Source organism: Telmatherina bonti (assembly GCF_933228915.1).
Source record: "Telmatherina bonti genome assembly, chromosome: 1".
Lineage (NCBI taxonomy): Eukaryota > Metazoa > Chordata > Actinopteri > Atheriniformes > Telmatherinidae > Telmatherina > Telmatherina bonti.
Genome location: NC_136619.1, coordinates 40,450,346 through 40,472,819, shown reverse-complemented (window position 1 = coordinate 40,472,819; position 22,474 = coordinate 40,450,346). Strand labels below are relative to the sequence as shown.

At 41.4% G+C, this 22,474-nt stretch overlaps 1 protein-coding gene across 1 annotated transcript in view; it reads left to right on the top strand.

Annotated features, from left to right (window-relative positions):
- Nucleotides 1-7,230: 7,230 nt before the first annotated feature.
- tp53bp1 (tumor protein p53 binding protein, 1) overlaps nt 7,231-22,474 on the top strand; it is a 30,113-nt gene continuing 14,869 nt past the window's right edge. Inside the window, exons 1-16 of the mRNA XM_079253551.1 lie at nt 7,231-7,381; nt 7,513-7,732; nt 11,090-11,168; nt 11,255-11,339; nt 11,409-11,476; nt 11,575-11,679; nt 11,898-11,952; nt 12,025-12,194; nt 13,468-13,594; nt 13,681-13,775; nt 13,867-14,051; nt 15,573-16,629; nt 18,481-18,597; nt 18,683-18,874; nt 18,983-19,049; nt 20,164-20,265. Coding sequence (XP_079109677.1) covers nt 7,553-7,732; nt 11,090-11,168; nt 11,255-11,339; nt 11,409-11,476; nt 11,575-11,679; nt 11,898-11,952; nt 12,025-12,194; nt 13,468-13,594; nt 13,681-13,775; nt 13,867-14,051; nt 15,573-16,629; nt 18,481-18,597; nt 18,683-18,874; nt 18,983-19,049; nt 20,164-20,265 — 2,684 coding nt within the window. The 5' untranslated portion in view covers nt 7,231-7,381; nt 7,513-7,552. The remainder of the gene's footprint in view (nt 7,382-7,512; nt 7,733-11,089; nt 11,169-11,254; nt 11,340-11,408; nt 11,477-11,574; nt 11,680-11,897; nt 11,953-12,024; nt 12,195-13,467; nt 13,595-13,680; nt 13,776-13,866; nt 14,052-15,572; nt 16,630-18,480; nt 18,598-18,682; nt 18,875-18,982; nt 19,050-20,163; nt 20,266-22,474) is intronic.

Sequence of the window (22,474 nt, the reverse complement as noted above, 5' to 3'; positions counted from 1 at the left end):
GACTATGCAGGATGAGGCGGGAGGAGCGATGGGCGCGGCATCACAGATCGGGAATATTTGATTGGACGGCAGGTTATGTGACTATTTGATGTCACAACACATGATTGGATAAAAGCTTTATGGGCTATGAAATTTAATGTTGATCATATTTCCTGTTTGAGACAGCTGAAACACACCATCACCACTGATGCAGACTGAAATGTGCTCACTGAATGTTTTTATTGATTTTTTTTTTTTTTTAAAGAAAAATGATTTAATCAGTTTCAGATGTTATATTTATTGGGAGGCATGAATCCCATTGAAGTTATCTTTGTGTTGCTGCATATTAAACCTCACTAAGAGACTAAAAGACGTTGGTACGAAGACGTTTGTGGCACAGAGACTGTCACTGTGAGTACTGCGCTTCAGTTAAACTGACATTCTCTTGTTTCCCTCAGACGAAACAATGCTTCATGTGTGCAGAGAGAAACGCTGACAAAGACTCACAGTCACCAGGGAAAAACTCTTCATTTAAGCTTCATGAGGGATTCAAAAGAGCTCCTTTTGCAGCACAAAAGTCACAAGTTGTCAGAAAAGACCAGAAATCCATTGTGTGGTTTGTCTTTTTGTGCTGTTTCCAGTAACTCCACTGTTGTTTCAAACACTCCAGAGAACTTTGTGAACATCTACAATGATTTCTTCCAAAGTTTGGTTATGTTATGATTTTTCTTTTTATTTTATTAAAGAAAAATTAAATACTGAAACATTAAAACTTTTTGTGGTTGTGCAACTTTGTCACAACCAAAGTAAACACAAAAGACAAAAGCAAACAAAATAAAAACCACATTTCAGCTGATCAACAATCACGTCAATGTGATTCTTGCTTTTTAGAACTAATCTGACGCGGAGTTGGAAGATGAAGGAGAGGAACTTTGTCATAAATATCTCCTGAATGTTGCAGGAAGGACCGAGCAGCTCACACTCCACACTGCAGAGCTGATTTTTGTAAAAGGCTGCAGGATGAGTGAAGCGAGTTGTGCCCTGCAGATGTCAGTATGCTCGGGACAGTCAGTCAGAGTGAAAAGAAACGGACAGGGATGGAGAGATTTTACGTCTTAACATCTCTGGTGGGATAGTCAGCTACCTGGTGTTGTTGCACACTGAGCAGATTAAGACTCAAAAGCATAAAAGTGTTCAGTTTAAGATTAAAAACCAAACATAAAATAAGAGTCAGAAAGTCAGAATGGTTGTGTTGAGCTTTTTGAGGCTAATATAAATGACTTTGTAGGTAACTGTGCCCTGATCCCGAACACATGCAGGACCAAAATGTAATTTCATGTGACTAACATCAGATTTTATGCAATATTTTTAGAGAATATCTGCATAAAAATTCAACTTGGTCTTCAGTTTGCTCAGTAGTGGAAGTTAAAGAAGCACACAATCCCACAAGCTCTGCGTTATTCTGGGTTCCTTCTTTTTTAAAACTGCTTTTTGTGTCTCATTTGCAGAGCAAAGGTTGCTAAAGATGGAAGACCATGAAGTTTAATGTGGCATCTCTGGGTAAATCTCTTGTGAGGAAGATGTGTGTGACCAGCAGTGATTCAGCAGTCTGCTGTCACACACTTCAGAGTCTCCACTGACCCCTGCAGGGAGGAGAAGGAACTGCAAGAACCGAGAACACAAACTATTTACTGTACAGACATTTTTATGCCCTGAAAATTCATATATTTATCATATAATAAGACATTTTGCTGCAACTTAAAGATATGACTTCTATTATTCACGAATCTGTAAAAAAGAAGGAAAAATTATCAACTCAAAGAAAGAAACCATGAAAGATAAGTGGCCTACTAGCACATGCCGTCTTTACAGTGTTTTAATCACTTATTTCTGATTTCTCATTATGATCCAGCAGCTTTCAGAAACATCTTCAGCACCAATGAGGTGAAATAATGGTTGTAATATTATCAGTGTCTCATGTGGTTGTGGAGGAATGTTGGTCCTCTCTTCTTCACAACATAGCTTCAGTTCATTGGTTTCTGCAGCTCCCTGGAGGTCCTGCCGCAGCATTTCAGTCAACTTGAGGTCTGAAACAACTGGATCATTACAAAACCTTGATTATTTCCCTTTTTCAGACCGTCTGCTGTAGATATGTCGCAGCATTTGGGATCATTGTCTTGTTGCATTAGCTGTTAGACAGATGGACTTGTGTTTGATTGTAGAATATTTCATAAAAAGATTAATTATTTGGCTGCAGAAAGAGCCCAGTCTGGTCTTATCTGTCCAAATGTCATTTTTCCTCATAATAAAAACTAAAACAGATTTTAATTTCTATCATATTTAGTTACAAGTCTGATTTTTTTTTTTTCTTTAGTTTTAAAGTAAGTAAACTCTCTTTATTTACAGTTATAGCTTTGCTGGAAATACAACCACACTGAGTTTCTCTTGCTTTGTATCTCAACTCTAAATGTTCTGCTTCAGAACAAAAGATGAGCATTAGCCATGATGTCATCTTGGAGCTGCAAATCCAAAACAAAACACACCTGACTTGAAATTGAAATAAAATCTTGGAAACATCTAAAACTGCATTCTAAAATAAGTCACTTTGCCTTTATTCCCTTCAGTATTTTGCACCTCTAACTAATCACTGTGATGCTGCTGACTTGAGAGGAGGTGAGAATGATATCTACATTAAAAATGCCTTTGCATCTTTACGTGCCATGCGTGTGTGTGTATCCCACACACCCTGACTCTCAGCAAAACAGAGGCAAGGCAAGACTGAGCGATGCTGGACGCGTGATTCTTGCAACCAGCGGGACAGTGGAAGAAAGCAGAAGCAGCCCAGGAGCAGACACATTTCCCAGGTAAAGCTCTTTGTTCCTCTGCGTCCTGATTGCGGTAAAAGCAGGAAGAGTTGCGCTGTGAGGAGAGGCGCAGCGGCGTTCTGGCGCTGCCAGTGCGCCCTGCAGGCTCCGCCAGCTCCAGCAGAGGTGGCTCAGATGAGACATTTTGGGGTAGTGGCTGCGTATTTCTTCATGTGGGAGTCAGCAGACCTGCAGAAATGACGCTGAACTTTGCGGTGCCGGTGCATGTTGGCCAGCTGCGTCCTTTCAGACCTCTTTCCCTGGTTTTTCCTCTCGTTTCTTTCTGTTTGTGGGCAGAATCTCTGCGAGATGCTCGTCCAGTCATTCAGGGTTGCATTGTTGCCTCGCTCCACTTCAGCCTTTTCCTCATGAAAGCCGGTTGTGGCTGCGACCAGGCCCCTGCTGGGAGAAAAGACAAACACCTCCAGATGTTTGCAAAACGTGAAAAAGCTGGAAAAAGCTGCCCAGACGTGACATAAGTCAGATTTGGATTCTGCAGGATAAAATGCAGCCTTTTCCTCTGATCATTTTGCTCGGTGGCAACCTGAGCTGACCTCAACTTGTGCTACACATCACTGATGCTATGTGATGCCTCTTGCAGGATATCATATGATGCACAAAGTATCCCTCTCTGTTCCTTAATGGGGGCTGTTTGCAGGTAACTGGAGACTTTCTTGGACAGACTTAGTACCTATGATGACTTTTCTGAGTCTTCTTGACTCCAGAGGAGGATGGATCTGAGCTGATTTGATGAACCTGGTTGTGTTGCTGTGACTTAGTTCAGCCAAGTTTTGCTTTGTACCCCAGCTTCCCTGCAGCCTCCATCAGACAAATGATGGGTGCTTTGTGTGTTTTTCTCCTCTGATCTACATAAGCTTAGACTGCAACATTAAAGGAATGTGTTGTCTCCATGGAAACTGAGGCTGTCAAATGGTGATGACAAAGTCATGTTAATATTTCAGAGGCCCGTGTATTAATCTTCAAAACTGAGCACACAGCTCAAGATTAAAAGTTCATTACAATGTCTTCACAGTTTTAATAACTCTGCATCAACATGTGCTCACAGGAATGATTAATATCTGCTATGATTTGAACACTGATATGGTGTCCTATGTGATTTTTTTTTTACAACAGCAAGAGGACAATCATATTGGAAATGTGAATGATGAATAGAGCAATTAGACCTGCAGTGGCCCAGATGTGAATTCATTACACCTGACATTTCCATACAGGGAAGCTCTGTTCCAAGTTTTTTAATGACCCATCTTTGAGATTTATTATAGTGATGATAAAATACATATAAAACAAAAACTGTTTGTATTAAGAGGGAGGTGTGGAGGTAATAATGGTTAGATGTATTCAGTGCAGAGAAATTCAGCAACGCTGCACTGAGGGAAATGATAAAAAAGTTAACCTATATTGTTCAGCTCCCTGTGAATCCTACAAGGACCCATGAAGGTCTTAGGGATCCCGCTGTGGGACAGAATGCCCTGGATTTCTATCTTTTACATGATTTATCATTACAGAGTGCAAAAAAACTCACCATGGAAAACCTTGAAGCGTCCTCTTATTCTTATAACAAACAACAAAATTGACCCCAAACACAGATTTAAGGTTAACAAATCACATGATAGATGGACTGAAGAATGAAAAAAGAAATCCCAAAATATCTGAGGAGGCTATTTTCAAATGACAAGGTTAGTGCTTTTATTTTGACATAAGTTAAAACTTATAAAAATATTTTGTCATTATTTGGAATTGACTCCAATTAAATAAGTTTATTATTTGGACATATATAATTTACTCAACAAATGGTTCATATCAACTATTGCAGAGTTTAAACAGTATCCTATTTTTAATCAATCACGAATAAATAATAAATTACAATTTTCTTTTCTTTATTGAATATTTTGTACACAAATACGGGGCATTTTATGCTCTCAATTGAAAATATTTTGACATAAAGGCACAGTCATCAGAACAGGTGTCATATAACATGAACAGAAAGTCCAACATTAAGCTTAAATTTAAGTAAAAGGAATAAAACAAATTTAAAAAATGTGATTAAATGAAAAGGAAAACAAATAAATAGTTTAATAAATGAGATTCCAGTCAGTTACATGCTATCATTGAACATATTTAGTTCCTCATCGGCTGTAAGAAGATATAGTGCAGGTTTCCTTTTCATCAGCTTTAAGGCATTGAGATGGTCCAAGAAGTCTTTTTAAATGCAGGGAAGACGGGTTTTGTTTTCCTGCATTTGTAGGTGTGGATGAAAAATATAGCAAGCAGCAATAAATTGTTCATTACAAAGTGACTTTTTGTATTGTTCATATTGACACCAAACACAATCTTATTCCTGGTGAGGGGAGCCGATAGTTGGAACTTTTGTATTTATTCAATTCTGTAGATCTTCCCAGAATCTAAAGGTATGCATTCTAAGAAAAGGTGATCAGTGGTTTCTATGCAGAGACATATACGGTCTATGTTTCTATGTCAATAAATTACCTATCAATTATCTATTGTAACCATAGACATCATATATAGCATCACGTTGCCATCTTGGATGGGTCTTCATGCGCCTCCAATGCATTTATTTCTAAGATGCAGGTCCAACCACAACAATAACTTCGTCAATTTTTGCCTGATTTTTTTCACAGTTTGGTTTTTTTCAGAGGACAGAGATATTGTTATGATACAGGTCACTGTAAACATTAAAAACAACATGTTTTTATGCTAAAATATTTTTATAATGCAATTTAACAAAGACATAAGGAAGCTGCAATATGAATAAATGTATAAATGAATTTGATTCAAACATATTTCATTGTTTATTGATGCATTTGGATTTATCTATCTATTTTTATCTGGTTCAATAAATTATTATTCAAACTTGTGAAATGTCAATATTTTGCCTGCTATTGCAATGTATGCTGAACAAAATACGGGAATAGTTGCTGGCTTTCTCTTGACTACGGTTGACTCTTTTTTTTATATTTATTATTTATAAATGTGGAGATAAAGTTGTACAAAGTCTGAAAATAAAGTATTGTATCAAAACTGTGCAATTCAGAAGTTACACAGAAAAACACTTGGAGATCACAAACCTCAACCAAGGCCTTTAAAAAGTTCCTGGATCCAAACGGTGATCAGGATCACCACCAAAAGTAAATCAGTTCTTCCTTTTCATGTTTCCAACAAGTCCTGACATCCGTCAATAACTTTAGTTATCTTGAACATATGTAAGTTCATACGTAAGTTAAATAAATATGGCGGCACTCTCCAGCGCTCAATGAGGCGTCTACGTATATATGTTTACAACCATAGACATCATATATACATACAGTATATATATATATATATATATATATATATATATATACAATGCCGCCTTATTGGATGGGTCTCCGCTTTTGAGTTTTGCTGCAGAGTCAATGTAGTTTCCTGTTTTCTGTGGAACAATGCTTATATATTACACACAAACAAAACACTTTTCTATATAATTGGTTGATGTTAACACAGTGAATTATCTACTATGTGCAAATGATAAATTTGACTCCTATGAGATGTTTATGGAAAAATATGACATTGATGTTTCACAAAGAGAGTTTTACATGGTAGCATAATTACCTCCGCCAAGGAGGTTATGATTTTACCGGCTTTATTTGTTTGTCTTAATTTGTTGTCTGTACAGTTGCAATAACCGGCAAAATATTGAAAACAGATGGTGTGGAATTACGTTTCACAAGGTTGAATAATAATTAATTTGACCAGATAAAAAAGATAGACAAATCCAAATGCATTAATAAACAATCAAACATGTTAGTATGGAATTCATTTTATACATTTACTTATATTCTAGTTACTTTATTCATTCATTCATTCATTTTCCGAACCGCTTATTCCAATTCAGGGTCGCGGGGAAGCTGGAGCCTATCCCAGCCGGCTTTGGGCAACAGGCAGGGTACACCCTGGACAGCTCGCCAGTCCATCGCAGGGCACTAGTTACTTTATGTCTTAGTTAAATAGCATAAAAAAATATTTTATCATAAAAGCGCCTTGTTTTTTCAAAAAAAATATTTTACAATGATTGGTATCATAACAATACCTCTGTCCTTTGTAATATACTAAGCTGTGAGAAAAATAAAATTGGGGAAAATTCGTTAAATTAGTGTTGAGATTGGGTCTACACGGTCTACCCCTTTTTAATAAATGTATTGGACGCGCATGGTAGACCCCTCCAAGATGGCGGCGCGATGATGCGGCGTCTATGTATATTATGTCTATGTTTGTAACTATAAAACTGATCTGCGCATGTATGTGACGTCACCGCCCAAGCGGACCAATGAAATCAGCTGTTGGAAGTTTTCCCGCGAGAAAGGGGAGTTGAAGTGGGCGTGTTGTTAATGTCTGAAAACAAAACAGACAAAAGAGTGAAAATAATTATAAATAATGCTTTGCAGTTATGTTACTACAGCTGTTTACGTCTCCATTTTTATGATGAGGTCTCTTCCCCACCAGGCTGCTACTTTAGCGGGGTAACAACGTGTTTTGTTGTTGGGCGGAGCGTTAGCGGTTAGCTTGTAGCTTAGCATGCATGCTAAAGCACCGGCTAGTCCCGGGTAACAACAAGTCACGTGTCCGCTTTTATCTCCCTTTGCTCGGCTAGCTGACAACAGCCGGCCTCCTCCTGTTCTCGGACTGAACACATGGATCCCAGTGGGAGTGAACTGGACTCCAGCCTGCCTCAGCCAGAAAACCCATGTCTCATCGTGGAGGACTCCCAGCCGGACAGCGTCGCTCTTGAAGACGACCCGGAGAGCAGCTACCGAGCTCTGCTGGCCCGCCGCCTGTCCAGCCTCCAGCCCACCTCCCGCAGTCCGGTTCTGGTAAGCTGAATCCAAGAGGAATCTCCTGTCACGTTTATGTAGTTATAATCCACACTTTGGGGTTGTTTTCACTGCTGTTTTTGAGGGCGTGAACTTTAGAGGTCATAGGTCAATGTGGTGCTTTTAAAAACTTCCTTTTACTCCTTACTTAGTTGTTCAGCCAGGTTTTCTTAAAATCAGAATTTAGTGCTCCTTGTATGAGCTATATGAGAAACTGACCTTCATCATCTTCATCTACAGTTGTGCTCAGATGTATTCATTTAAAGAAAAGGCTGGATTCACAACAGCCACTCAAATAACTGGAGACTTAAAAAAGGAACAATAACTAAAAATTTGCAAAAATATAATTTAGTAATTTTAGGTAAATGTTTTTTCATTTTATTGAGTTGAAGAAAGAAAATAAAACAAACAAACAAATGTGTCCTGGACAAATTAGAACACTTTTCTGTTGAACAGTGAGACAAAATACCTGTCAACAGGTGCAGAAGTCTGACTGAGAGGACCAGAAAACACCTGACTGGAGCGGAAACATTGAAGGATTGTTCAACTAAATATTACTTTATGAAGGATTGTTCAACTAAATATTACTTTATGAGTGATGTGATATGTAATAAATTATCTTATTTGTTTGCTTTTTAAAAAAATATTTCTATTGAACCAGAATTAGAAAATAATGTCATGATTTTCATAAAATTTTTATTTATTACTACTTTAGTCAATTTCATCTTATTTTACAGGCAGCTGTTTTTTTTTTTCTCCTTCTTTAATGAAAAGGTATGAATAAATATGAGCACAGCTGTATGGTAGCTGACAGAAATAAAGTTCCTTCCTGGAGCAGCCCAGATAACAGCATGTAAACCCATGCAGACCAGGATAAACCAAGCTAATTTCAGGATGCTTGATATCAGGTGACAGTTGTGGAAAGTGGCTTATACGTCATATACAGCAGAATTTCTGGATGCGTCGTGTTTTGTATTCTCATTTGCATGAAATTGTGCAGCCCTGCTTCACGTTGTCCCTTAGATTTCACATCCAATTTCCATATTTATCAAGCATGCATACACACCGATCTGCACAGAAACTAAGGGCAGAACATGGAAACTAAAGTATTTCTCCTGGTGTCACAGCAGCGTTCGTATCCACATACATTTTTCATTTAAACTAAATAATAACCACATATTTAGTCGTATTTTCCAACTCAATCTGTTGGTTTCCTTATAAAGGCTGTTATGAATTGACTTTCAATATGTTTTCTTTCCTGTCTGTAAAGCGTCTTGAGATAGCATTGCCGTGATTTGACGCGATATAAATAAAGTTGAATTGAATCATATTTTAGAAAAATAAACAGACATGCAGCCTAATTGGTTCCTAAAGATACCTGTGACAAACGTGAGAATTTATCACCATTGTTCTGACATGAACTAGAATCATTCAGACTCTGAGTGCGTCTGATCAGGTCGGTGACTTCTGAACAGATTCTCCTTCCCAGAAGAGATTCGGGTAATGTTTGGGTTGGTGTTTTAAAGTTCCACTAACTGAGCCAGGAGTGTCCTGCTTTGGTGTTCGAGGGCCACGACTCTGCAGATTTTCAATGCACTGACTCAAATAAAAGAGCTTAGTGTTCATCCGAGTGGGCTTCTGGTCAGTGGGACGAGAAGGGAGACAGGTTGGACATTCCCCGACCATCACTAAGCTGCATTAGTGTCTATTCTTTTTCCCAGACCAAAATGCTTTTATTTTCTCTTCAATAATTCAGCATTGAAATCAAAGAGTAGCGTTGCAATGATTCTGGAAATGTGTGTGTAAGCTCCATCCGATGAAGTCATCTTCATCTCTACGGGACATTTAAAACCGGTGAAGGTTAACCAAAAAGCTTCAAAGAATCATGTTACAACAGAGATGGAATCTTTATTGGGTTCTGTCCTCCTCCAGCTGCAGATACAGTCCAGGACATTTCACATTTTAAGATTTATAAATTCCCAGAAGGCCTCTGTAATGGACCCTGACCCTTTGTCTTATGTTGTCATTGACTGTGGCTCCTCCCCTCACCGTCTCCATCCTGAAGAAGACTTGCAGAATTCAGGCTTGCTTGATATTGAGTCAGAAACTGACACCTGTCAGCCACAACAGCCCCGACCCTGGAGTGTTTTAAATCTTAAGACTCTCTTTTGTTCTCTGGCTTTTAACACCGTGTAAGATGTGTGGTCCTCTGTGTACTTTTATTTATTTATGTTTTAGTTATGTGATTATTTCATTTTTATTATCTGTGTACTTCTATTTATTTTTATTTTTTATGTATTTTATTATTTAATTTTTATTCAATTGTGTACTTTTATTTATTTTTATTTATTATATTATTTTATTTTTATTCAATTGGTCCTCTGTGTACTTTTATTATTTATTTTTTAGTTATTTTATTATTTCATTTTTATTATCTGTGTACTTTTATTTATTTATTTATTAGTTATTTTATTATTTTATTTTTATTCAATTGTTCCCCTGTACTTTTATTTGTATTTATTACTTTGTATTTACTGTCATTTTAGTATTGTAACATTGTTTTTGTTCTGTGCAGCACTTTGGAAACTGTTTATGTTTATAAAATGTGCTTTATAAATGAAGTGGATTGGATTTGTCTGTGGAGTATTCAGACAACTGTCGCACATCTGGACCTTTTGTCTGCATGAAAGTTAGGATTTAAAAAGGTAGTTTGAACTGGATCAGGTGTAACTAATCTACAACTAATACATAAAATATGAATAAAAAGATTAAAATGAATGGATTATATTCGTTCAGCACTTTTCGAGGAACGCAAAGCGGTTTGTTTTGAGTCCTTTATTCAGACACACTTGGGGATGTTAAGCTACATGTGTAGGAAACAGAAACCCGACCCAGCCGCCTCTCCCATCCTTCATACAGCCATACTCAGGGACACAACGGCGGATTGATCAAGGTCGGGATTTGAACCGCTGACCTATGGGTCATTGGACAACATAATCAGTTCAAACCAATCAAAATAAATCCAGATTAATCCAGTTCATTACTGAGTTCATACCAGACAGTTCACAAAAAGGCAGCCTGGCTGAGCTGCACTGCATGCCGGTGGTAGCGCTGTGTGTCTGGGTGATGCTTTGTCAGGAAGTGATGTGTGATCACATGACGTCGTCTCAACAGCCTCTGAGACGACGAGCAAAAAAAACCAACTCATTGATTCATTACTGGCTGCGTGGAATGAATTTCATCTCATATCTGAATTTCCCCGGCGTTGGACTTCTAATTGAAATTGCCTGATTTACATTATTTACCATTTGTTTCATTGTGACTTTAACTTTTTTTTAAACTTTACTTTCCAACCAGGAGCTGATATCGTCACCATTAGGAAGCCGATGCTCTCAGACCGACAGCCAATCAGAGAGCAACAACCACGCTGAACCAGGTCGGTGGTTCTCTGTGGTCAGACATGCTGGCAGGTACGAACACGGTGTCGGAAAAATAACGAAACGATCCTGTTTCTTCATGTAGAGTTCGTTGCAGCGGCGAACCCCAGCTCACCGCCGCAGGAAGAGAGCCAAGTTCTAAACGTCTGCCCGCCTCCAACCAGGAACAGGTTTGTGTGGACTACACAGACTGATGATGCTGAGGGTCAGACGCTGATGGAGTGTTTTCATTCGGTCAGGTGTGCACCAGAAGACGGTGAAATGGATTCTGGAGCGGATTCTACAACAAACTGCGTTCAGTCTGAGGGTACGGCTACAGTTTCTGTTCAGTCTGGTACCTTTAGATAAATAATCTGGAGCGTTTCTGTGATTATGTGGGATTAAATGTGCTTGCATGTGTCTCAGGAGGATCTTCCCAGTTTGGTTTTCTTGAGCTGTCTCAGAGTCAGGATCTGCAGGGAGCAGAAGACGTCGTCCCACAGTCGGATAGCGAAAGGCAGCGAACGCTTGGTGTGTTTTTACTCATTCCTGGGTCAGGATTTTACTGCATGATCTCATCAGGTTTTTTTTCCAGCTCTGCTATTAGCTTCATATGCTGCTGCTGGTGACATGCTTGCATACATATAGAGAGAGTAAATGATGATTAAGGAAGCTCTAATACCATGCTGTAACAGTTCATCATCACCTGCTTGGAGGATCTATCAACCCATCTTATACCTTCTTATCAGCAGAGCATCGCCTCGCTTCCAGGACTTCGCAGAATCAGGACCACAAAGCCGCCAGGTGCGTCTCCACGTCACGCCCTGCTTTCTGAAGGAATCCCAGCCTCGTACTAACGCAGCTTCCATCCTGCAGGTCTGAGGTGAGCTCCAGCAGCTCCTCAGAGTCTCTGGGTCTGTCAAGCCGGCAGCTGAGTGTCCAGGTTCTGCTGCACTCTCAGAGCCTCCAGGCCCGCGGGGACGAGGACCAGCAGGACTGTGAGATCCTGTCCTCTCAGGAGGACCTGTTCGACGCTGATAGGACTGGTACATAAATGCTGTTTATGGTGCTTTCAGGAACTGGCTTTTTCTGTGAACATTGAACTTCATCCAAAGGTTTTGCATCTTTTTAGCTTCTTAAAGGCTTTTGTTGTTATTTCTGATGGTGTTAAAATGTAGGTCTGGGCGATTAATCAGATTTTAATCTCGATCTGGGTTTCCAATGATGATAAAACTAAAAGGGTGTGATTATTTTTCTCTCTGCAGTTTCCTCTCCTGCTGTCTTCAGCTGCTAATCGAGCGTCTCTGGCGTTGCAGCGCTGTGCTGTAAACTCCTCCCACAGCCGCTTTGCTTTCATTCAGACACTGTTGCCAACTTGGAGACTTTCTCGCTAAATCTGGAGACTTTTTTTGTTAAAAGCGACAAATCTAGCAGCTTTTACTGGAGTTATTAGAGACTTTTCTGGTCTTGTGGCGACTGACTTGGAGGCACATATTGTTCTGCAGTTACTGTAAGGAAGGAGCAGCGGGAGCCTCTCCCGTCCTAAAGCACTCCCAGGCGGCCAGTCTCAGTCGGCTCCGGCTGCAGGTCAATGTAGAATAACTGCAGTAGGTTGTGGAAGTTCACCTAAACATAGTTTATACCATTGTCAGTGACAACTGGCTGCATTAGTTTCCTATACATATTTCGGCGAGTTAAACACTGTAATATCCCTCCGTTACAGGGCGTTACCATAGCAACGCGTTAACCAGCTGGTTCAGATCAGCCGTCTTTTAACAGGTGAATGAGAGAAACGCGCTGCAGCCTGACAGCGGTTGTTTGGCATAAAATGTACATCCAGGCCAACGTAAAATAGTTCCTATATAAGCGGTAAAAGCAGATTAAACAACTCAGAACCGTGAATTAGACGGTTATAATGCACGACACGGAGTCTAGAACACCACTGGAAATACTGGATAATTGTGTTAAATAATCGAGATCTCAATTTCAGTCCAAATAATTGTGATTATAATCTTTGTCATAATCGAGCAGCTCTATTAAAATGTCGTTTACTTTAGTTAGTCTAATCCTGGGTGTGATGTCATCACATAACTCACATTTTTTTAAGTTATAACTCAGATAAAGTCTTGTGTTGTCTTTGTACAATTTGATTTGTTTGTCCACCAGTGCATGAGCCTGTAAGAGTCATGTGACTGAAACCCAGTGTCTGTAACTCCTGCTGGACTCCAGTCCTCCCAGTCACACATAAACACATTTGCTTGTTTTGCAGCTGAAACTTAAGGTGCATTTCTCTCTGCATGACGTCTGTGCTGCTTTCAGGCGCTGCAGTCGACAGCACGGTGTCCGAGCCGGAGCAGCAGGGCCGCCCCACGCCGACGCCGAGCCACACCCTCCGGCTGCTGCACCTGTCCGGACAGCGAACCCTGGTGCAGGAAAGTCTGTCCCAGTAAGCCACGTCTTGCTCTTGCACTTTGTGTTCAGCCGTACACAAAAACAACCCAAATGTTCGTCTCTTTCTGCTTATTTCTCCAGGAGTTCTACTGATTATGTTGCCCCCACCCCAGACAACTTCACACACACTCCTTTAATTGTTCCCAGCTCACCAACCGAAGCAGAAAATGAACACGGTAAAGGACCAAATCGGTCTCAGGTGGTGAGTTTAAATTGGTAAATTCAGTCAGGCGGTTAAAAACCAGTTGATTTAATTTGCTCCGTCAGGCGCGGGTGAACCCATGGATACCTCGCTGCCTCCCGACGACCGCGTCGAGGAAAAGGAAGAGCCGATGGAAACCGAGACCTTCGCTAAGCCACGTCCGTCTGCCTCTACGCCTGTTTCCCAGAGTTCTCCTGGCTTCGCGGTGGAGCCACATCTCTCTGTTCCCTCACAGCCCGACTTCTCTCATGTAGGTGCTTCGCTCTTTTTACAACCAGCCTCAGAACGAGTTGATCATTTTAACACTTTTTCCACCAACGTCAGAAATGAGATCCATCTTGTCATCGCTTTTTTATGCTTTAATATAGCTGAATATTGTTAAATATTCACCAATAACTAAACATCTAACTGTGTATGAGAGGTTCCTTACTGGTTTTATTCTGAAACCAACCGTTTGACTTGATGAGCTCTCCCTGTAGCTTTACATACATATGGAAAAGGAAAAGAAATGTAAGTTTAGCACACATCTTTACAGCTTCCTTCCTGTTACTCCAGTTTAGGAGCTTTTATAGTGAAGCAAATAAAAATTGTATTTATGAACGCACCTTTCAAGATTAAAATCAGAAAATACTTTGCAGTAAAATACCAGAAATCTAGAAATAAAAAGGAGAAGCTTAACAAAAGCCAGTTATACAAGATGGCATTTAGCTGCTGGTGACCAAGTTAGTGGATCTCAGGCTCTGTTCCATCCTCTACGAGAAGCCAATTCAATTCAATTTAACTTTATTTATATAGCGTCAAATCACGGCAATGCCATCTCAAGACGCTTTACAGACAGAGGGGAAAACATAATGAAGGCCAATTCATAACAGCCTATATAAGGAAACCAACAGATTGAGTTGAGTCCAACTCAAAGAGAGAGATAAAGAGAAAAAGAAAGAAAAAGCCAGAACGTAGTTCTTGTTCTCGAGGCACCGAGAGGAAAATGACGCGTTTGAAGACGGTTCTCGACACATCGGGCTGGCAGAACTTTATTCTTGCGGGACTCTGAGAAGTATTGTGTGATTGGTCGGACATGTGAGGTGGGCGTGGTTAACATGGAGAAAGCAGGAAGTGGAGTTGCGCGTTTTCACTGTTGCAGGTAAAATGGATTGTTTTGATAAAACAGCTGATCGAGGTGGTGAGAAAGTACCACCTCGATCGTGCACGACCCGCCCTGCCGCCTGCACGACCCGCCCCGCCGCCTGCACGACCCGCCCAGCCGCCTGCACGACCCGCCCAGCCGCCTGCACGACCGAACCGAAACCGAATGGAGCGAGTGCAGGAACTTAAACTCAAACTCAAACATGCATTTAGGTGATAAAAAACAGTGTCGTTCACATGTCTGATGAAGATTCAACACTGTAGAAAGCTCAGAAAACTCCAAATACCATCACAGGACCCCTTTAAGGATGTTTTGCTCACGTGGGCGAGGCTCGATACGATTCGTCTGTTTGTGGAGGTGTGCTCCACTGGGAGGAGCTTAGGAGGCAGAGCTGAAGCACATCAGAGAAGGAGAGAGTTGGTTTTCCTTCGTTTTATTCTGAAAGTTACTAAATCCTGCTTTAAAAAGTCCAAATTCTCCGACTTTTTGCTCATTTTCACTGTTAGTTTGAGAAAATTATTTAGAAATCTGACACGTGGTGTGCATTTAAAGAATACCTTTTAACCGTTATCTGTAAGAATAAATACTTTGCTTCCAAACGGATGAAGGATTTTTTCTGTATTTCAGGATGCGTTTGTCCCAACGCAGAGCCAGGAAACACCACAGCCCTCCGACAGGAAGTCGGCCTCGCCGCCTGGAGCGGCGCAGTCTCAGCGTCTGGACTCGGCTCCCTTTACTTTGCCTTTGCAGCTCTCTGCGAACACAGAAAGCACAAGTCCTCATGAGAAAGGTCCCGAGCAGGTCGAGGAGGACAGTCAGGCCACGCAGATCGAAGAACTGGACGAGCCTCCTGGCGTTGACACCAGTGACTCTGTGAATCCGCGTCGCAGTTGGAAAAGTTCTGCGGTTCCTACCGAGTCCCAAGCTTCCAAAACTTCCATCTGTGCTGAATCCCAATCGCAGCGCAGCGAATGTACCAAGCAGAGCGGTCAGCTGCAGAAGTCTGACGGGCTCGAGTTAACAGAAACTTCTCTGAATGTTAAGGATGTGAGCGGCAGTAAAGAGGCGAGCTCAGTTCATACGGTGTCCTGCTCTGATTCGACTCTGAACAGCTGTGTGCAGGAAACTCCGCCCGACGCCACGCCCGGCAGTTTGCCCTCGCAGTCAATGATCTCTCAAAGCTCTCCTAATGTGGACTCGAGAGGAGAAACCTCCAAGAGTCGGTCTGCAGGACCGCCGTCACAGCCGCAGGTTAACAGCCAGACGGAAGAGGACAAAGTGGGGGAGACGGGTGATGAAGAAGAGCATGAGGAGGGGGTGATGGAGGAGGAGGAGAACACGGGACACGCCTCAGGAATGGCTCTAGTCCTCTCCCAGAGCCAGCTGCTGTCTCCTGAACCCATGGAGGAGGGGGAGAGCGAAGACCAGGGTGGAGACAGCATCATCGTAGTAACAGACAGCGAGAAAGACTCCCAGCTTGTTGAGAAAAGAAGCGGAACCTCGCAGACGAAGACCAGCGGCTCCCCGCCTCCTTCCGTTAACGTGTCGGCCTCCACTAACGGCCACGAATCCCAAACTGGAGGGAAGGAGGTCCGTGTGGATCCTCATAGGTCATCCCAGGCTGGGAAGGCGGTTTGCGAAGCAGAGGGCAACAAAGAAAAGAGCCTGAGTGACAGCTCGGGAGGTAAGCACTCCGCTCGGCAAATATTACCTCCTCCTGTTAGAGAGGCATGACATGTAACTATGTCCAGAGTCTGACTTACAACCAGACTTTCCAGAAGTTTTTCTCCTTCGATTGGACAACAATTAGCGGGGCTGCTCTATTATGGCAAAAATTATAATTATTATTTGGACTGAAATTGAGATCTGGATTATTTAACACAATTATCCAGTATTTATAAACAACGCTGCGCGTCGTGGTGTTCTAGACTCCGTGTCGTACATTATAACCGTCTAATGGACGGTTCCGAGTTGTTTAATCCACTTTTACCGCTTATATAGGAACTATTTTACGTTTTATACCAACCAGCCGCTGTCAGGCTGCAGCGCGTTTCTCTCATTCACCTGTTAAAAGACGGCTGATCTGAACCAGCTGGTTAACGCGTTGCTATGGTAACGCCCCGTAACGGAGGGATATTACAGTGTTTAACTGGCCGAACTATGTATAGGAAAATAATGCAGCCGGTTGTCACTGACAATGGTATAAACTATGTTTAGGTGAACTTCCACAACCTACTGCAGTTATTCTACATTGACCTGCAGCCGGAGCCGACTGAGACTGGCCGCCTGGGAGTGCTTTAGGACGGGAGAGGCTCCCGCTGCTCCTTCCTTACAGTAACTGCAGAACAATATGTGCCTTCAAGTCAGTCGCCAAAACACCAGAAAAGTCTCTAATAACTCCAGTAAAAGCTGCTAGATTTGTCGCTTTTAACAAAAAAAGTCTCCAGATTTAGCGAGAAAGTCTCCAAGTTGGCAACAGTGTCTGAATGAAAGCAAAGCGGCTGTGGGAGGAGTTTACAGCACAGCGCTGCAACGCCAGAGACGCTCGATTAGCAGCTGAAGACAGCAGGAGAGGAAACTGCAGAGAGGAAAATAATCACACCCTTTTAGTTTTATAATCACTGAAAACCCAGATCGTACTGAGATTAAAATCTGATTAATCGCCCAGCCCTACAAGTAGTAATTACTGGGGTGAGAAAATCGAATAGAAAAATCAAATATCAGGAGTTTTTGCTTCACAATTTTAAAATCCAATTTTTTTTTCAAATTAATAAAAATAATCCATGATAAAAATTCTTCTGTCATTTTTATTGTTTTTATTGATCCTTTAACTTGTCTTTCATGTGCATCGTAGCAGCAGAATGATGGTCTGGCTACTGGGTTGTTTTTTCCTCATTGAAATCAAGAAAAATGATGAGAAAAAAAGAAGTTTTGTACATTTTTTCCCCTTTTTTATTCCACAAAAATCAGCAATATCAAGGAATCGTGAGAATCTTAATTTAAATCAAATCGGCATCCATAAAATCGGAATGGAATCGGGACCAAAGCACATCGTCACAGCCCTGAGAAAGACGTGATTAACAACCAAAGCCAACGCTAAGCAAACAAAAGTTTGGCTTTTTTCCTGAAAAATCGTTTGGCTGTTAAAACAAGTGAACACAAACAAGCTGTTTGAGCAGAAAAGAAATGTTCCTCTGGTTGGAGCCTCGGCTCATCAGACGGATCAAGCAGCGGCTTCTCTCCGGGTTTTCCGGCTTCCTCCCACCATGCAGACCGGTTCGGTGAACAGGTCTCTCTTACAAATGAGTGTCTCAGTGTAAAAAAAAAAACAAAAACTATAAATAAAGTAACTAATTCCACATATTAAACCTGGCAACTTGTTTACAGTCTGTGTTAAATATTGCATATTTAAAAGTCTCAAAAAGGATTCTTTACATTCAGTGCTGAAGCAGCTGATAACGTTCTGTTACTTCTTTTTCCTTTGTGGATTTTGCTTCCACAGATCTTCAGGTTTGTCTTGTTTTTCTTGTGACAGAAATTTCCTTCCACTTCACACTTCCCAAAGAAGGTGAGCTGATCGGTCCTTCTGTCGGAGCGACACCGCCTCTGATCAACCAGCTGAAGCAGACGCTGAGACACAGCACGCCCATCGGTGGGTTCATGTCCGACCAAACCTCAGCAGATGTTAATGAGCACCGGTGATTCGCAGCTGATGCCTCTTCTTCTTTTTAACGCAGAGATCCCTCCATTCTCTGAAAAGCCAGATGTAGCGGCTGATGTCTGTGCAGATGTTGCAATGGCCTCCAGTGATATTGTATCGGGGGAAAGCGGAGAGGACACGGCTGAAAAGGAAGCTGGGAAGCTGAGTTTGAGGATGAAGCTGGTGACGCCGGTGGAAGAAGGCAGCTCGGAGCGCTTCAGTCTGCAGAGTGAGAACTCTTTGTGTTAAAAGTGATGAGATAATATCCAAGGAGACGAGTCCAGGTTTTATTTTTATCACCTTTTGCACTCTTTCACTCTTGCTTTTCCTTCTTTAGAGCCAACACTATCGCAGGAGGATACCTCCGTTGTCAAGGTTACGACTGTTTCCATGGCTGCAGCCAGGTAACCAGGCGCTGTGACCCTGACTTTTCTCATTAACCCAACTCCTTCATACATAAGCTGCTTTTTTTTTTTTTTTTTTAACAACAGACTGATCAGAACTGGGATCATGAATAAAATGCATGAAAAAAAAAAAGATGTGGAGGAAGAAATGACGGAAATGCTGCATAAATAAAACAGTTTTATCATTTTCAGCGTTGGTGACCGTTTTTATCTCAGAATTCCTTAAAACCCAAATAATTCATTCTTATCCTGCGTGACGTTGTTTTCCTGTCCAAGCAGCCTCATCATGCTTATTTCCAGGTACGTCGCTCTTAGTGTTTAAAGCAGAAAAGGTTTAAAAACATCTGTTGCTGCTGCACATCTCATCTCCTTTTGTCTGTAACACTTAGTTTTAGCTCCTGTTTACGTCTGAAAAAAGCCAGTTTGCTCTGATCATTTCATTAAAAAGGGTTTCAGAAAGCCGTTGGTGCGTATTTGTTCTGAGAAATACCAAACTGGCCACTAGAAGGCATCCTGCACATGCATCTCATTCAGAAAATCCAAGCAGCCTGGTCTTTTGGTAAAATTACTACATTTTTTAAAGCTGTTTATTAGTAAATTTCCTCATTAAATACAAATAATTGAATGATTTAATTTAGTTTTATGCAGATACTCAAACATGTTAGAAGACTATATGGACAAAGTGACATTTGTGATGTTTTCACTCAGGTGCATGAAGCGATCACAGACTAATCAGACTATATAATGACAGACTGGAAATAATAAGTCCAGCTTCTGATTCCCTTCAGATCTGCCCAAACATTTTCCACTTAGAGTCTTTAGCTCTAAAATGATTTTCTAAGTTTGTCAGTGAACACATGCACGTGTTTAAAAAGCATAAAGCGGATGTGCAGAATCAGTTGGATGGAATAATCAGCATCAGAAACAAATACTGAAATCTACAAATACTGAAATATTAACCATAAAAGCAGCATATTACAGTGAAACTAGTGATTTATTGGCATAATATTGGACTTTAAGGTTTCTAGTTTGCCTTTGACCTCTGGTGTTTAAAGTCTGAGAAGATGTTTGTTCCTGAAACAGATGTAAACAACACATATGTTTGGTGTTGCAGCAGCCCCTCCGTGTTCACTCGGGTCAGGCAGGTACACCAGCAGCAGCAGGAGCAGGAGGTAGCGGATGACAGCCAGCCTGGAAACAACTCTGCTCCTGTCAGGTAAATGATACTTAATGAATCCTGATGAGACAGAACAGCTTGCAGTTGGAGATGAGATGAATTTTATGTGAACTATTCGTAGTTATTTACAAGATGAGAGACGGTAGAAGAACGTAAACATGTTTCTGGTGCTTTTTAGCTACATATGCTGTTGTTATACGAGCATCAAGGACTAAACAGGCCAGCAGGGTTGTCCCACTTCTGTGAATTTACAATAAAAAGTTGTGACTTGAGCTCCTCTTTATCAAAATATTTACAGAAATAGTTTTTCCTTTCTTCACAACGTTCACATCTCTCTGACATTCACGGCGGTTCAGAGCTGCTGGAGGGTCGTGTTTCTCTGACCGGTGCAAGTATGAATAGCTTTCCCCTGTTGTAATGTGTTTCAGTAGACAGAAATAGGTCTTTTGTGTGTGTGTGTGTGTGTGTGTGTGTGTGTGTGTGTGTATGAGAGAGACCTACTTTTGGACTCCTGTGCTTGTTTTGTTCTCTTGGGGGAAGATTGGATAAGTGCAGTTTTGTCCTGCCTCTTGGACAAAGTTTTACAGAAAAATACCTGCAGTTTCATTCTGACTTGTTGCGTCTTTGGAACGAAAACTCGCCTGTTTCAAAGTATTTTCACTAAAAGTTCATTTCAGGGCTGGAAAGAGATGCCTGAAGTTAAGTTATAATTCCATGTTTGGACCAAAATGGGATGAAGAGTGTAAATGTGGCAGTTTATGGTCCAGAATCTCGTTTGTGCTGGAGATGCAGACGGACCTCCGGGTTTCGGCCAGGGGTTAGAGCTGCTCTCCTGACCTAATAAAGTGGTGGTTTGAGGCTGCGTACGCAACACCAGCCGGCTTGTTTGCGTGTTTGGTCCTTTCTGAAGCAGCCTCTGTCAGAAGGAGCTGTTTATACTGAAATGTTGACTTTATTCAAGCTTTCACGGTGTGTTCACACCAGAGGCGTGTTGAGCGTCAGGTTTACATGTGAAGTCTTTATGGAGGCGTCAAGCTTTCTTGTTTTCAGCGTTTGCCGTGACACACGTCACGCGCTGAAAATTTAAAGAGTTTCATAAGGATGAGGTCAAACGCCAGAGAAGGAAAATCCAAACTTTTGCTGCTTGACGCAGGGCGTCGACCAATCAGAGCGATGTATTATTCGGCTCAGCAGGTTGTCTGACTGGGCCGGGTGAGACGAAATCATTAGCATGCAGCTCCTGGAGTAAACGGTGAAACTCAAAACGCCGACGATTTATCTGGTGAACCAGAGACGGGGCTGAGACGGAGGAAAGCTCCGCCTCTCTTTTCCACGTCAGGACTTGGTCGTTGGACACATCAGTGACAGTTTAGTGACCAGCGGCGAGTCTGGTGAAAACACACCGTTACATCTTAATAAGCTTGTTTTAGTCGATGTTTTTACATTTTAAAATGCTGTGCTGCAGTTATTCCATGTAGCTCCCAGTTTGATTGGTTGTTTTTATAAAAACTGTTTACGCAGTTGAAGCGCAGTTGGGCATCGGCCCGACACGACCAAACTGGATTTAGTCCACGTGAGGACTGAAGGTTGGCCATAGAGCAGATATCATTATGTGGAAAATAAACATGTATCTGTTTTTATTTTGTTTTCTATTGTTTATCCTGAAGTGATTTTTTAAAATTTATTTAAAGTTTCTGAAGCGTGGTTGGTAGAGCTGGGCGATTAATCAGATTTTAATCTCAGTACGATCTGAGTTTTCAGCGATTATAAAAAAAAATAAATAAAAATAAAAGTGTGTGATTATTTCTCTCTCTGCAGTTTCCTCTCCTGCTGTCTTCAGCTGCTAATCGAGCGTCTCTGGCGTTGCAGCGCTGTGCTGTAAACTCCTCCCACAGCCGCTTTGCTTTCATTCAGACACTGTTGCCAACTTGGAGACTTTCTCGCTAAATCTGGAGACTTTTTTTTGTTAAAAGCGACAAATCTAGCAGCTTTTACTGGAGTTATTAGAGACTTTTCTGGTGTTTTGGCGACTGACTTGAAGGCACATATTGTTCTGCAGTTACTGTAAGGAAGGAGCAGCGGGAGCCTCTCCCGTCCTAAAGCACTCCCAGGCGGCCAGTCTCAGTCGGCTCCGGCTGCAGGTCAATGTAGAATAACTGCAGTAGGTTGTGGAAGTTCTCCTAAACATAGTTTATACCGTTGTCAGTGACAACTGGCTGCATTATTTTCCTATACATAGTTCGGCCAG